Here is a 15,991-nt window from a genome sequence, read left to right as displayed (position 1 = left end):
TACATCAGAAAGAAAACTGACCAGAGTCTTGTCCTTTTTCACAGCTGTTGTTCAGGACACTGGGAATAAGTGAGAATGACAAGAATTTGGTCAATTTCAATATGGTGTTAGCATTTCCAGGCACCAGAGAGGACTACCCAAAACACATTGAGGGAAGGGTAGTTCAGCACAGACACCTTCACACAATAGCCAGAAAACCCAGATAAGGTTGGAGTAGTCGACTCAAGCCCACCACAGCAACCAGGAGACTTTGGGAAGGGTCACATTGCAAAGACTCTGCCCACATTTCCTTCTAGCAACAAGAGACTATGTGGGAACCAGAGCGTGAGGAGAGAGAATACTCTTTTCCCTTCCAGAAGCCAGAGCTGGGCAGTGGGCTAAAAATCTGTTAAACACACTAGCCTGAGCTTCATATTAATGAATAAGAGTCCCAGAACAGAGCCAACAGACAGCATCAAGCACCCTCCTTCTATTCATTAGAGGAGTCCTTTGAATTCACATCTGTGTACTTTCCCTGGGCAGCACCTTCCCCCCACCACCAATCTTTTTTATCAGCATATGGACAGGAGACAGACCAAGCAGGAGAGAAAGATGATTTAAGTTAGAAAATAAAGATATTGCAGAAAGAAGTGGAAGATGAAAAGGGAGAAAATAGAGGCAAACAAGGTAGAGAGCACAATATGTCTGGAGGGGGAGAGAAATAGTGAGGAACCATACATTGAAGGAAATTCAGGAAGAGATATACTATGAATAGGACTTCTGTTTTTCAGAGTTTATTTTTAGCAATTTTTGAGTTTTATATAGATGTCCAAAAATCATGGTTTTTCAGGGTTCACTGTCTCTACTGTAATGAGTAATATGTATTATACACATTACAATATATACTACTGTAATCTCTGATGCGCTTTAACGAAGCACTGTTTCAGGCAGCACTATGTTAAAGCACACTAGGGAACACTTAGTGCGCACCACCAGGGCCTACATCGACAAATTAATGAGCAACACGTTAGTATGCTTTAGAAATCACCCCCCGTAGTCCGCATTACTGCTCTGTGTAGACAAGCCCTTAGGTACAAGTTTATTGGATAAACAATTTTAATTGTTTCTGTATTGTGGGTGCTTTATCAGCGTTATCAGTTAAAACCAAAAATCAGAACCCTAAGTATGATGATCTATTATGGAAGAATGGAGTGAAATCAGGAAGGGGAAAAAGGCATACCAAAAGATAGGGAGATGGAGGGATGACTGGCTAGTATTCACCAAAATATATTAGTCACGATTTTTTTTAAGAGCTAGTCAAATGTTATTCAGCAAATATAACATTCAATAAATACAAGTGAAATTAGTCAAATGACATTCAACAAATGGATTTTTGCTGCATTGGTTGACAATAGTCTACAACCAAATACAGTACACAACTGTTTTAGTTGTTTAAATTGCAAGAGGTTTGGATGGAGTGGGAGCAGTTGTGTCATAGCAGGTATTTCCCCCACACACACACACACACACACACACTTTTTGAGTCCTGTCAAAGGACTCCTGGAAGTGGGTGAGGGGAACAGAACACCGCACCCATGCTTCCCCAAGCATCAGGTAGCCTGCTGTGGCAGGAAAGAAAGCACGCACACCAACATACAAGACAACAGAAGGGCAGGAATAATTTTCTGAATATGGGAAAAGAGCAGAGCAGCTAGCCAGCTCCCTCCCACTAGCCCTGCAGAGACTGTGACAGTTACTGGGCTCCCCATGCTGTCTTCCTGACAAGTGCTTTGATCAGCCACCTTCTAGAGAACCTGTGAAGTTCTCTTCTCTCCCCTCTCCCCTCCCAGCCCCACTCAGTACAGGGTGTTAACCAAAGCAAACAGAGCTGATGAGATTTTTCCCAAAACTGGGAGAGGGGAAGGGGAAGTGAGGGGTAAACTAACAAAACCTCTGTGGTTTTATTAAACATAAAAAGGCAGAAATTGGCCAAAATAAAAAGTTTGCAATCATGCAAGTAAAACATATAATTGTTGCCAATCTTCTAGCTAGCCAGGACTGCCACTCTTTGCGTCTGATAAAAGCAAATGCATTGCTAAGGTTTCAGCACCTTAGACTATTATCCAAAGCCTGGAAATCATCAAAATATAACACCAAAACCAAACTCAAGATTTATCAGAGCTGAGTACTTTTAACACTACTTTATAGGGCAGAAGCTGGGAAATGACAAAATACAACATGGCCAGACCGTCTTTGTTTCATACAACCTGCCTCAGAAAAATCCTTCGTATCTTTTGGCCCAGAAGAATTTCAAACCAGGACTTATTCACATAGTGCAGCCAAGACGATATGAGCACCATCATTACCAGGAGGCGCTAGAGATGGATTGGCCATCTCCTTCGGATGGAAACTGATTCCATCACCAGAGTAGCAATAAGATGGACACCTGAAGGCAAGCGAAAACGAGGTTGCCCAAAAACAACATGGCAAAGGGCTGTGGAAGCCGACCTGAAAAACCTGGGGCACAGTTGGGGAACCATTGAAAGACTTGCCAGAAACATACAGGAGTGGAGGAGCTTCGTTGCTGCCTTAAGCATCAGAGGCATAATAGATGCTAACTAACTAGACTTATAAACTTTTGACCAAGCCACATCTGATTGAGGCTGAGTTGGATAAACAAGACAGCAGTTTTAACTGACAAAGTTCTGCTTTAATCGCCGTTCTCTGAAATGGTGCTGGACACTGTCACTGGCTATAAAACAGCTTTCAGTCTCTTTTCAATCTTATCCATGGCCAACATTCATCACCCTCAACGGGTCATTTTCCTAGCACAGACAAGTCTAAGGTAAAAAAATCTAAAACCCCAAAGCCTTTCCTGATGGACAAAAAGGGTGAATTTTTCAATGATGTTAGCACAACACAATTGAACAGCCTTTTAAACACATGTGAAGCTGTCTTAAACCACATCTTTGGCATTCACAGGGCTTATCAAATCATGGCATGCTAACTGGATCTAAGAGAACTGAAAGTAAAATAAACACTTTGCCCATCAAGACAGGGCCTTAGGTTGCTTGTAAAGGATAAGCCTGAGTTTCATCAGAAAAAAAGACATGGTGGAAAATCATTTTAAGAGCTGTAATTTGGGAGTGTTAGCTCTCCCTGAGGGTATGGGGGGAGAAGATCAATGTTCCATTTTACCTCTCTTGATAGAAACCATTTCTGATTAAGTTTGATCTACCTTGGAAGGGAGCATGAGAATTCTTTGCAAGGTACTTCTTCCTCTGAAATACCCCTTGAATCTTCATCAGAATTGGCTTTGGGAGGTACTTCCACATTTACCTTTACTTTGGTCTGAGACCATCATATAAAGGAGGCCTGGAAGCATCCAGGAGATAGTTTGTATCAGGAGAAGAAAAACAAATGTACACTTCTACCCCAATATAACACGAATTCGTATATAACACGGTAAAGCAGTGCTCCGGGGGGGGGCAGGGATGCACACTCCGGCAGATCAAAGCGAGTTCGATATAATGCGGTTTCACCTATAATGCAGTAAGATTTTTTGGCTCTCGAGGACAGCATTCTACCGGGGTAGAGGTGTAGTTCCAGATATTGCTTGGGCAAAACAGGCCTAAAGAAACATCTGACAATACAGTCTGTTCCCTGGGGATGAACACCATGGTTTTGTTTCTTGCTAATTTTTTCCTGATAGTTGCTTGGAGGTTTTTATTATTATAACTTATGATCAACTGGTCTATCATCGATAAAATCCTAGAAAAATGGGGGAAAAAACAGGCAAAAGGAATCTTGTGGGATTCAGATGAAAATGAATTATTGAATTCCATGATTCCCAGCTTTGAGTAGTAACGCTTCTGACGTACTCATTTGTGGGTTTGTTTGGTTATATCCCCACCCTCCTATTTTCAAGTGAAAAATATGAAATGTCAGTCATTTACTACTTTAAACAGTTTTTTCTTTTTGCTTCTTCTGATTCAGATGTTAGACTGATTTAGTTCTGGTCTTAAACAGCCAGCTAAATTAGTGTCCATTCTTTATAATCAGTTAAAGGCATAGTTTAATTATTAACTCTTGGTGGTGTTTGACTTCATATTGTGCTTGGGAATATTTCTCTCTTTGGTTTTGATAGGTTTTTTATTGATTTATTTTTAAATTCTTCCCCCATCGTTGGATTTCTACTGTATGTACATGTTGATTATTAAAGTAAAATTATAAATATGGAGGGAAAAAGCAGTCATTTTATATCCTTTCAGGCACTGAATTTTAACACTTTATTGTCCTCTCTTTACTCAGGAACCCTCCTCCTGATGTGTTACCCAGAGAACATTCCTCTGGCATGTAGTCCATGAATAAAACTGAGCACTATAATTGTCACAATCTTTCCTCACTCAAGTGGTTCAATGCATGTTCACAAACAAAATTCTTTCTAGACTGAAAACAGTTTACAGAACAATCCATTTCTGTTTACACACTTTATTCTATGAGCTTTCCATATATAAATTGAATCAGCTGTATTTTGGGGGGTACGGGTGAGAAGAAAGACACCAGCATATACTTCATTGGATTCTCAGGAACCAAACAAAATCATAACTTGTTTTAGACTAGGCTCTATTGCTCATAGAAAATAGAATGCCACCCTCAGTACACTGGTGACATTAACATTCCAAGACATCTGGAGAAGTATGTGGTTGAACGTTTGCAAAATATCCACTGGAATGATGGTCTTCTGGTTAAGGCACTGCATTGATACTCAGGAGGCCTAGATTCAACTCTGGCTCTGCTGAAGACTGTGTCAACTTGAGAAAAATCACTTAGGGTACGTCTTCACTACCCGCCGTATCGGCGGGTAGCAATCGATTTCTCGGATCGATATATCGATCCCCGAACACGCTCATGTCGATTCCGTAACTCCACCAACGCGAACGGCGGTAGCGGAGTCGACATGGGGAGCCGCAGACGTCGATCCCGCGCCGTGAGGACAGTAAGTAATTCGATATCAGATACTTCGACTTCAGCTACGTTATTCACGTAGCTGAAGTTGCATATCTTATATCGATTTTCCCCCATAGTGTAGACCTGCCCTTAGTCTCTCTGTTCTTCAGTTGCACATCTGTAAAGTGAAGGTAATAATCCTGCCCTCCCTCACAGGGGAGTACGGAGAGATTAAATCCACAAATACTTGCAGATGCTCTGATGCTACAACTCTGGTAAGTACAATGATGGACAACAATGAATTGCAGCAACCACTGCTTCATCTTTTCATTATTTCATTTCCTCTTCCACAATAAATGTGGCAAGATCTACAGTGAAGTTTATTTGGAAGGTTTTTCATCACTAAACATGTACATTCACAGGAGAGAATATCTATGGAGTACAGCACTTCTAGCAAAAGGGTGCGCCCTGCCCTGATCCCTTGAGGACTTCCTACCTGTCTGTGCCAGATAGCCTCCAATGTAATGCTTAAGACAGCCATTTTAGCAATTTGACCATCGTTTTAACTTTTGTCTCAAGCAAAAGAAAAGTCTTGCTGATCTTCAATGGAGTACATGGACTCGGCACCTTAAAATGGGCCACTCCTGGAAGTATTTCTGTTAAACTTCTCAATTTCTCTAAAAATGTTTAGCATGGATTTTTTTCCCCTCGCAATTTGCCTTAGTCTAGTGGTAATTAGGTAATAAAAGGATGGGGTGGTCGGATTCCACCTAGAGTCAGATTTCACAGGAATATTTTTAGTTAGGCATAATCCTGTAAATTAATTTTAACGTCTATTTAACAACTATTTTTCTTACATAGCTTGTGCTTAAATAAAATTACGGGATAAATTACAGTAAATTATACAGTTAAAAACAGGTTATTGGATTAGGTCAGGGGTCTGCAACCTTTCAGCAGCAGTGTGCCGAGTCTTCATTTATTCACTCTAATTTAAGGTTTTGCGTGCCAGTAATACATTTTAATGTTTTTAGAAGGTCTCTTTCTCTAAGTCTATAATATATAACTAAACTATTGTTGTATGTAAAGTAAATAAGGTTTTTTAAATGTTTAAGAAGATTCATTTAAAATTAAATTAAAATGCAGAGCCCCTCAGACCAGTGGCAAGAACCCAGGAAGTGTGAGTGCCACTGAAAATCAGTTCGCGTGCCGCCTTCGGCACCCGTGCGATAGATTGCCTACCCCTGGATTAGGTGAACCACTAATCTGGTCCAATATGGCAGTTCTTATATAAAATACTCTAATATTTGTTTTTACTTCTTGTTTCCTGAGCTTCATAAATGAGCTGAATACATTTCTTGTTGTATAGGGAAGTAGAGTAAATGCTAAATCACAGTTTAAAAATGTTTAAGTTCATTAATACAACTCAGCCTATAAAACTAAGTATTGTGGTCTCAGGCTATCATAGAGACCAATGCATTGGTTTTAAAAGAAATAAACCATCTCCTCACAGATATTGTTTCTGTTCAGACTGAGGTTGTAGTTTAATATGTGGTTTCCATCATGTTCCCTACTGGATAATATATTCCACATAACCAAAAGCAGCAGTCTGGCACATCTTGCAGTATTTGCTCAGCAACAAAGTAATACTGAATTAGCAGAAAAAATAAATGATCAAAGCCTAATAAGTTATCTAACCACTTTTTAGTTTATTAGCAAGACTGCTAGAAGCCTGCAAGCAAAAACATCACTGATAGTGCACAGCATCAAGAGATCTGGTCTTTGGGAAGACTGAGATGATGCCGGAATTTGGAGTATTTCCACATGTAGGCCACTGGTTCAAATACTTCCCAATCATTAGTGACAACCAGTGGATACCATATGAACTATTTAGTGGTCTATGTTAAACAACACAATAGGGTGGTCTCAGTCAAGTTCCCTGTGAAAAGGACCACAGAAATCATCATTACAAGTGACATTAAACATCTGTATAACAGACTTCAAGGATTAAATAAATGTGAATAAGAGATTTTAACCCTTCAATGTGGTAGGACAGAAGGCTGGTCTTGCAGTTGAGGAACTGTACCGGGACTTGAAAGATCTGTGGTGCAGTTGAAAAATGAACCAAGATTTCCTGTCTCACCTTAGGCATGTCACTTAGATTGTCTGTGCCCATCTGTAAAAGGGGGATGATACCTGTTTAGATCACAATTGTTCCTTCTAACCTTAAAATAATCTATGAACCTCTTAGTCGGGGTTGAGGCACATTGGCAGGATCTTGCATACTTGCTACCCAGAACATACCAGCTGTAGAGCTTTGCACAAGCATGATGTTCACTTTTTAAAATGTTTTTTTTATTTCAGATACCCCATTATTTAAGACTTATGAGGCCAGAAGTCAGAAAATCCTCAAGATGTGATAAGGGAACTTAAGACAGAGGCACGCATCTAGAAGTGAAGCTTCCTGAGGCAATTTACCTTAGAAAGAGATTACTTAACACATTATCAAGAAGAAAGCATATTATACAAGGGGTAGAAGAGGGAGTAGGAGGTAGAGAAATAGTAAGGTAAGCAAACCCCTACCTATTGTTAACAAGTATGGCTAATTAGCTTGTGTACCAGGAGGAGACAAGAACACAGACAGCAGGAGCTGTCTATAGTAGTTAGCCTCACACATAAAAAGTAGCCCAACATACTACTATATAATCCAAATAATAAAATATGTAGATCAATGAGATTTTCATATAGGTTATCCAATACTCTGTTTTTAAAATGACAATATTCCTATTTGTCTAGTGGCTCTGATTAATATATGAGTTATCAATATCCAAAGAGTTCAAGAAGATATTTGTGCACTTGACAATAAGACCTCTAAACATTTTGTGGACAAGAAATAAAAGCTAAGAAAATTATCAAAATCTAAATAATCTTTGAGGAGTTATTATATAAAGAGTAAAGTTTATACATATGAAGTTTTAAAAAGCTAATTTTGAAATAGACAAAGATTCAGATTATTTCAAATTATGGGTTTTGTTTGTGGCAGGGTCTATGACTTTCATGTTTGGAAAACACCTAGAACACTGTAGTTCCTACTACAATCTATGTAATGAATGAAAATTTGAATGATTTAAATAGATTTGCAATTTGAAATTACAGGGTGTATGGCTAAATCTTAAATTTATCCCTGGTACAAAGTAGGATATTGCTGTCTGTTACGTTCCAGACAACACTGTAATGATCACGAGGCATGTACTGAAAACAGGTGTGTTTACAATTCAGACAATTCCTGGTAAATAAAACATTCTAGCTGAGCAGCTGAAGCCTAACAGATCTACAGTATTTAAGTATGTTACATTTACTAGATTATTATAACAACAACATCTGACAGAAGTAAGAAACTAACTGTTATGGACACTGAAAAATGACATGTTTTTCTTTCTTACAAAAGCACTAGGTTTTTCAGACTGATTAAAAACATAAAACATTCTAGTTCCACAGTTAAATTCTTAAAGCAAATGAAAATGTGTCCCATTTTAATTACTGTACAGCGAATGTCATGTGTCAGAAGTGAAAATTGCAGGTAGTAGCATTTGATTTGAGGTGAGATGTCAGATTGGATGATTTACAGCTCAATGGCTAAAAATTAATACAGCAAGTGTCATACTTTTTTACATTGGGTGCAACACCAATAAGGGCCCTATACTGATCTCAGAAATGCTCAAGATCCTTTTTTACATACCTTTAGAAACACCATGTACATGGTACTACCTTGGAGCATACCATCAAAATACTTAATGAATTTAAAGGTTGTAATCAATAGCAGCAGCTAGGTGCTTAGCATTTTGGAAAAATCAGGCCATTTATTTAGGTCCTAAATATAGATTTAGGAACCTAACTTTAGGCACTTGTTTATGAAAAATCTTGACCAGGGGTTTCTCTGTTTAAATAAGTAAGATGTAATAAAAGAATTACTACAATATACTATTTTGTTGCTGTTACTATCATCACATTACATCAGTGCAGGGGTAGGCAACCTGCGGCACGCAAGCTGATTTTCAGTGGCACTCACACTACCCGGGTCCTAGCCACCGGTCCGGGGGGCTCTGCATTTTAATTTATTTTTAAATGAAGCTTCTTAAACATTTTAAAAACCTTATTTACTTTACATACAATAATAGTTTAGTTATATATTATAGACTTATAGAAAGAGACTTTCTAAAAATGTTAAAATGTATTACTGGCACGCAAAACCTTAAATTAGAGTGACTAAATGAAGACTCGGCACAGCACTTCTGAAAGGTTGCCGACCCCTGCATTAGTGCCTACAGGATTTTTGTGACAATCTGCCCTCATCTATACCAGTCACATTCAGGCTGGGACCCTACATGTCCCCAAAACAGTAAACCCTTAAACTAACAGTTTACTAGTCTTCACAGCAACAAACCAAGTGGAATTCAATCCATTTTGTGAATTAAAAATAAATACATTCTGAAATATATGAAGATTTGAATCTATGTAAAAGTCAATACCCAGACAATTCTCTTCCCCAATAGCCCGTATGTATTCAAAAAGATCAAGAGCCAGAATCAGAAATATTCTGTCTGGAGATTGAACTTTAAAAAATTATCTTCATTAGCCTCTAGAGTCATTAATAGTCATTAATAGAAGTGTGTTTAGTGTCCTTCTAGAAATTGATTATGTGATATTTACAGAACCAAGTACAAAATGAAAAGATTTCAAATTTTAAAATAAAAATACTCAGTTATTGAAAAGTTTAAGCTACTGGAAAATCTAAAAGCACAGAGTAACACACTCTATCTTGGGAGCCTGCCCCAAACATATTGCACGGCAAATGAAACTTTCCTCTACGTTTAATAAAAGGCAAACAACCATGTTATTGGTTCCCTGAGTTGTTAAGACACTGTTTCTCCTTATCTGAAGTCTGCATTTAGTAATAATCACTGAAATAAAATAGATGGATTGTATCATTTACCAAACAATTCTCCTTTGTATTATATCCATGATTTATCTTTAGATGTATTTGGTCAGCACATTATTTTTTTGCATGAAATACCTTTCAGAGTTTAATGTCATTTTAACATCTGTTTTGCCATGGATCATACCCTGCTGGATTAGTACTTCTAACAAATCTTCCATTATTTATTTTTTACTATAAAATGATCCTATATGCCCATATTTGACAATAGAGGTGGATTTAACTGTCACCCTGAAAACTTATAATTTGTAAAGAAATTTTCTTCTGCTCATTTCTACATTCCAGTAGTGTCATGCTGATTTTAAAAATGCACTGGCACCTACTTTAGTGAGTATCTGCTGCAAAAATAATCCTGTTAACACCGACATAAAATACAAGAAATTGATTAATTTTCAGAGATGTTTCTGCAAAGGGAATCATTCTGTTGAACAACTGCATTTTCTTCCTCCCAAACGTTCGGAGGCTCATTAAACAAACGCCTATTAAAGAGATCAACCTGTTGAAGGAACCAGAGATGTGCCCAGCCTAGAATATGGTAGTGTCTGAACAGGCTTCTCATGCTCTGCTAGCGAGCTGGAAATTACTCTCAGCAGTGCGGTGTGACCCACTGACACAAAAACACTTCACTACCGAACCGATCAATGCAGAGACTCGGATGAAAGGTGGGCAGACGACGGCCCACAATCCCAGTCTCGGGCGTGCTCAGAAGAAGTTACGGGCGATTTAATACTTTATGGCACTTCAGAGACGTGCAGCGGGATCCCGGGGATTGCACCCGGACTGAGCAGGCACGCCAGGCTCAGGCTGCCAGTGACGATCAGCTGCTGCTGCGGCCACCGAGATGGGGGTCGCACTGCAGAAAACAAACCCCCAAGCTCGCGGACCATGCAGCGGAGATGGAGCAGGAGCGGAGCGGGCAGTGCCCAGCGGCCAGGCGGGAAGGGGGGTGGGGGCTGGTGGGACCGCTGCCTGCGGCGACTCACCTTCTGCTGCCTGCGGGCCATGTCGGTGGGCTGCTTGGCGTTGAACGGGTACGCGATGCACCTCACTATGAACACATACAGCTGCAGCCGGAGCCGCTTCTCCTGCTCCTCTTTCTGCAGCCTCTCCTGCTCCTCCCGGCCCTCGCTCAGCACCGAGGGGCTGGGGCTCGCCGGTCTGGCGGGGCCGCTGCCCTGGCGCCCCGGCTCCCTCGCGCGGGGCTCCCGGTTAGGAGCCGGCAGGACTCGCGGCGAGCTGCCGCTGCAGCCCCCGGGCGCCACCAGCAGCACCTCCCCCTTCTCCTCTTCCAGCACCTCGTCGGACTCCTCTTCGCTGGAGGACGGGTCCAGCATGGTGCCGGCGGGCGGGCGCGGAGCGAAAGGGAAAGCGGCGCGCACCTTTCCGGACACGTCGAGTTTTACACACCGACTAGTTCCTACCCGCGGCAGCCGCCAGGGAGGGGGCGGGGCCTGGGAAGGGGGTCGAGCTTGGGTTGCCTTGGGAATTGCTCCGGCCGGCTCCTATCAGAGCCCCGGCCAGCCTGTCACTTCTCCCCGAGCGACGGGGACGGGCTCCGCCCGCCGGCGGCCGCCGCGCCGCGCCGCGCAGGGGGGGAACCTGTAGCGCCCACAACAAGCAACACGTGGAGCGGAATGTTAATGGGGCCCGGCGCGCTCCGCCCGCCCGCCCAAGCGAGGCTGGCTCCGGCCGGGAAACCAAAACGGAGGAAAGCTGCCGCCGCCTGGATCCTGCCGATGTTGGGGCCCGCCGCTAAAGAAACGTCGCCGCTCCGATTGCACCAGGAAAAACCCTGCCACAAAACAGGGATCCAGCCAACTTTTGCCTTTCCTCAGATCCGCTGCCTGAGTAGAGAATCCCGCCGCCGCCGCTCCCGCTCCGCCAGAAAACAGAAAGCCCAACCCTGATGCATCTTTGCTCAACAGTCCCACCAAACCCCGGATCCAGCACTGGGATCCAGTCTAGTGTTGCCACTTTTCGGAGGGAGGGGGAAATTGGGAACAACTTAATTGCTATCATGGAAAACATATGCAAGTTGGTTAATACGATAATTTGCATATAAGCAGAAGTGTAACGGGTTTTTGTTTGTTTTTTAATGTGTGGATCTAGTGGTGGTGAATGAAACCGTTTGAACTTCCCAGGTGAATGACATTTCCTCTTTAGTATCAGAGGGGTAGGCATGTTAGTGTGGATCTGTAAAAAGCGACAGAATCCTGTGTCACCTTATAGAATAGATTAACAGAAGTATTGAAGCATAAGCGTTCGTGGGTGAATACCCACTTCTTCAGACACATGTGGACTTCACCCACGAAAGCTCATGCTCCAATACTTCTGTTAGTCTATAAGGTGCCACAGGACTCTTTGTCGATTTCCTCTTTAGCTTACCGAACACACAGCGTAGCCAGCTGGGTCTGGTTGGGGAAATACCACTCTTCTAAACTACACCCATAAAATAAACTACCTGGGCAAATAGCCAAAATGAGACACCTCTCACAGCAGCTTGTGCGATGTTCAAAATATCATTCACTGGGCAGCTACTAGGGCTTCGCTGGCTTCCTTGAGCTTAGCTCCCCTTCTGGAGGGCTTGAATATGTACTTGTGCCTTGCTAGGTGTCTTGAGTGTGTCTCCTTCTCAAAGGGTGGAAAATAATAAATCTGCCAAAAAGCTACATGGTTGTGGCAACAAAAGGAGACATTGCTCATAGTAACTTCTGAAGCTCTGTGACCCACCCTCTCCTCTCTTAGCTGAGGAATGAAATATTTAACAATGGTGACATTTACATTTATGATTAGTGGACATCTGAGTTAGCATTTCACTGAGATGAAAGGAGCAGTTCACAGCTTTCAGCGCTATTGGTCCCGGCTCTATCAAGGTTGATGTTTTTGAGGTTTTCTTCCCAACCTTAACACCTAAAGACTTTTTAGCCTATATTCTCGGGAACAAAATAGCTCCTTCAAAGACATTTGAATACTTGCTGTTTTGGAGCCCTACTTACCAGTGTGGCTAAACAGTGATAGGTGTGTAACCTCTTGGCAAAGTGACTTCCCCCTCTTGGAGTTGAAGGTAACCTACTTTAAGGATTCCTTCTTAAATTAACTTACTGGAGGACTGGATGCCACAGAATATTGATATAGACTACACAGCCTTTCACTGTAGGCTCTGAAGGTTGTTTCTATCAAATGGATGTTTGGTGGCCCTTGTATGAGATGAGTTTGCCAGGGTTTAATTCCAGCTCCCACTTTGCAAACTCACCACCTTGCTTTGCTCTAATCAACAAACTCAGTATAGAGACCCAGAACTGCAGGGGCCCTGGAGACTGAACTACTCCTGTTTCCTTTAAAGGAATATATATAATTGTCAGTAAATACTATTGTCCTTTTTAAAATGTTTTGTTGTTAGTAATATATCCTTTGTACTCCGCATTTATTTGCAGGATTAGCTAGCCTATTCGTACACATAGAAGCTGCCATATTACATTAAACTTGAGTGTGCTACCAGTACAGTAAGCAACTGCACAGTGCCAGATTAAAGAATTTTGGAGCCCTATGCTTGTGGAAATTGGGGGTCTTACATCTTCTCTCAAATTTGTCCTGAGAGGTACTATGACCCCATGTGCTAGGCTGCAATGCCACTCACTCAGAGTTGACCTAGCTGCCCCCCTCATGACAGAGGGGGCAGCCAAGCCAACCCTGAGCAGTGTTGCAACCCCGCGTGCCAGGTCACACCACCACCCACAAAAAACTGGTGACCTGAGATGGGGGTTTAGTGTAAGTGACCAAGAGCACATTGATTAATCCGGGCCTGCATCTGCAGCTATTATAGACTGATATAGGCTCTTTCATTCTCAGATATTCAGAGTTTAGATATCTATGGAGAACTAGGAAATATTTGTATTATTTTTATTAATATTAGTCATGCCTCTCTGTATTAATAATGAGTTGCTTGCTATGGAGTTAGAGCAACAGGGAGCTGGTAGAGTAACCAAGCAGGAAAGGTAACACAATGGCCTAGATAAGGAGCATTCTAACACACACTCAAAGACAACGGCCAGATTAACAGCTGTGAAGAGTCGACTCCTCGGTCCCAATCCTGGTTACATGGCTGTTTTGCCAAGGCTGAGAACATGGAGATCACAAGAGAAAAGGCTCTAAGATCTGCCCTAAGAGAAGGCAGGGGAAGTTGTCACCTGCGGCAGGCTGACACAGACTGATGGAGAGTCAGGATCTGCGGCAAACAAATTGTGACTTGTGGTCCCCAAGAGAATAGGAGGCACCTAGGCTAAGTTATGTCTTTTAGTGGCTTGAGGGGAATGCCAAGCATAGATAAGACAGTATGTGTTGTTTTAAATCCATTTGTTTAAATCCTCTTTGTTGTTTTAAATCCATTTGTCTGAGTGCTACTCACCTTTTGGGAAAATAAATCATACTTTGTTTTGAAGAAGTTGCCTCTGCATCACTGTATACTACTACTGTACCCATGCTTCCAAAGGGAAATTCCTGCAGGTGCCAACCCTGTTGGGCCTTCTAGGTATCATGGTTGGCAACCAGGGCATGTAACTCAGAGAATCACTCGGAGAATGGTTAGATTGTGGGATCCCATGCCAAAGAAGAGTGGAAGCCTTGGCCAGTTACTTGAAGGAGGTGCACATGGGGAACTGGAAAAGAATCTCAGCAGGGGCAGCCTAGCAAGGGCCATGACAAACACAACCATTAGTACTGAAAGAATAGATTTATTCATGTACACACCAGTTTTCTCCATGGGAACTACTGTATGCACACTCAGATTTGCAGGTCTTTCATGAACATTTATTGTAATTTACATTTTTGTGGCTGACAGCTGTCATTCTGACAGGGAGGATGAGCTGGTATTTAGGGCACACACCTAATACATGGGAGACTGGGTTCATGCCCCTGTTATGCTACAGACTTACTGTGTGATTTTGGGCAAGTCACAACCTCTCTGTGCTTTAGTTCCCCATCTCTGACATGGGCCTATCCTTGAGGTGGCTGGAATTCTAGTTACTTACCCGAGCCAAGAAACTGACAGAGAAGTCAGCCCTACCCAACTTTAGAGTTAGATCATCAGCAGCTCCTATTTCCATCATTCTAAGTGCTTCACAAACACAATACAGGTACCACTATGAAACAGAGATGGGCTCAAACCAGAACTCCTTTAGGCTTTGAGAGTTTAAATTCAAACGTTGTGGCTGAGGTCTATTTCTATTAAAGGCCTAGATTTAAACTTTTTTGGGAAAATTTGGATCCAGATCTGAACTTCACAGCTTGGTCCCGTCTCTACTTAACACCAATGACATTTTTAAAAGAAAATCAAATCATGCTGCCATGCAGAATGTGTTTAGAAATAAAAATACTTTTAAATTCTTTTTAACAGACTCCTGGTCTGAGGCATTTTTCAGCTCAAAAGGTACTGCATTCCACAGACTCAGAGCTGAAGGAACAGGGACACAACCCTTTATTATTTATTGAGCACCATCAGCTAAACAGAGAGGATGAGAGGGTCCCTGCCCCAAGGTGCTTACAATCTAACCTGTTCTGCTCCTTTTTGCTTTTAGGACCAAACTTATTGCTTCCTCTGACTTGCGAAGTCATAGCACCTCAGAAGTTAACTAAATTATGTGAAACGTTATGAACTTTCACTAGTCTGGTATATAAATAGCAGGTAGGAAACCTGCAGGTTTAAAAGTCATAAATAAGAGTCATTCCTGTCTGCTATATATATATACACCAATTAGTCAATTCAGGTTTCTAGAAATCAGTGATATATGTTTTCTTAACACTTTGAGTACCACAGCATCTCAGTGGACCATGCCCATTCCAGGCAAATTCTGCTTCCATCAGGGGAGCTGTTATGCATCTCCAAAGGTCCATAATTCCATTTTACTGAGGTTTTGGGGTTTTTTTGTTTGTTTGTTTGTTTGTTTTAACATAGGGCCCAAATCCTGTAGTAGGAGTTTTACTTGCATCAGCACTGCAGGATTTGGTCTTAAATCTATAATACCAACTACTGCCATATTAATCTTAGGTTGTTCATATTGTGTTATCATACAG

The 15,991-nt window shown here is 41.7% G+C and overlaps 1 protein-coding gene across 13 annotated transcripts in view; it reads right to left on the bottom strand.

Annotated features, from left to right (window-relative positions):
- CADPS2 (calcium dependent secretion activator 2) overlaps positions 1-11,337 on the bottom strand; it is a 548,645-nt gene extending 537,308 nt beyond the window's left edge. For all 13 annotated transcript variants that reach the window (XM_045031264.1, XM_045031306.1, XM_045031338.1 and 10 more), the window contains exon 1: positions 10,906-11,337. In XM_045031264.1, the coding sequence (XP_044887199.1) occupies positions 10,906-11,256 (351 nt within the window). In that variant the 5' untranslated portion in view covers positions 11,257-11,337. The remainder of the gene's footprint in view (positions 1-10,905) is intronic.
- Between the last annotated feature and the right edge of the window lie 4,654 nt (positions 11,338-15,991).

Source organism: Mauremys mutica, chromosome 1 (genome assembly GCF_020497125.1).
Source record: "Mauremys mutica isolate MM-2020 ecotype Southern chromosome 1, ASM2049712v1, whole genome shotgun sequence".
Lineage (NCBI taxonomy): Eukaryota > Metazoa > Chordata > Testudines > Geoemydidae > Mauremys > Mauremys mutica.
The sequence above is the reverse complement of the archived record's forward strand: the minus strand, read 5'-3'. Positions and strand labels throughout refer to the sequence as shown.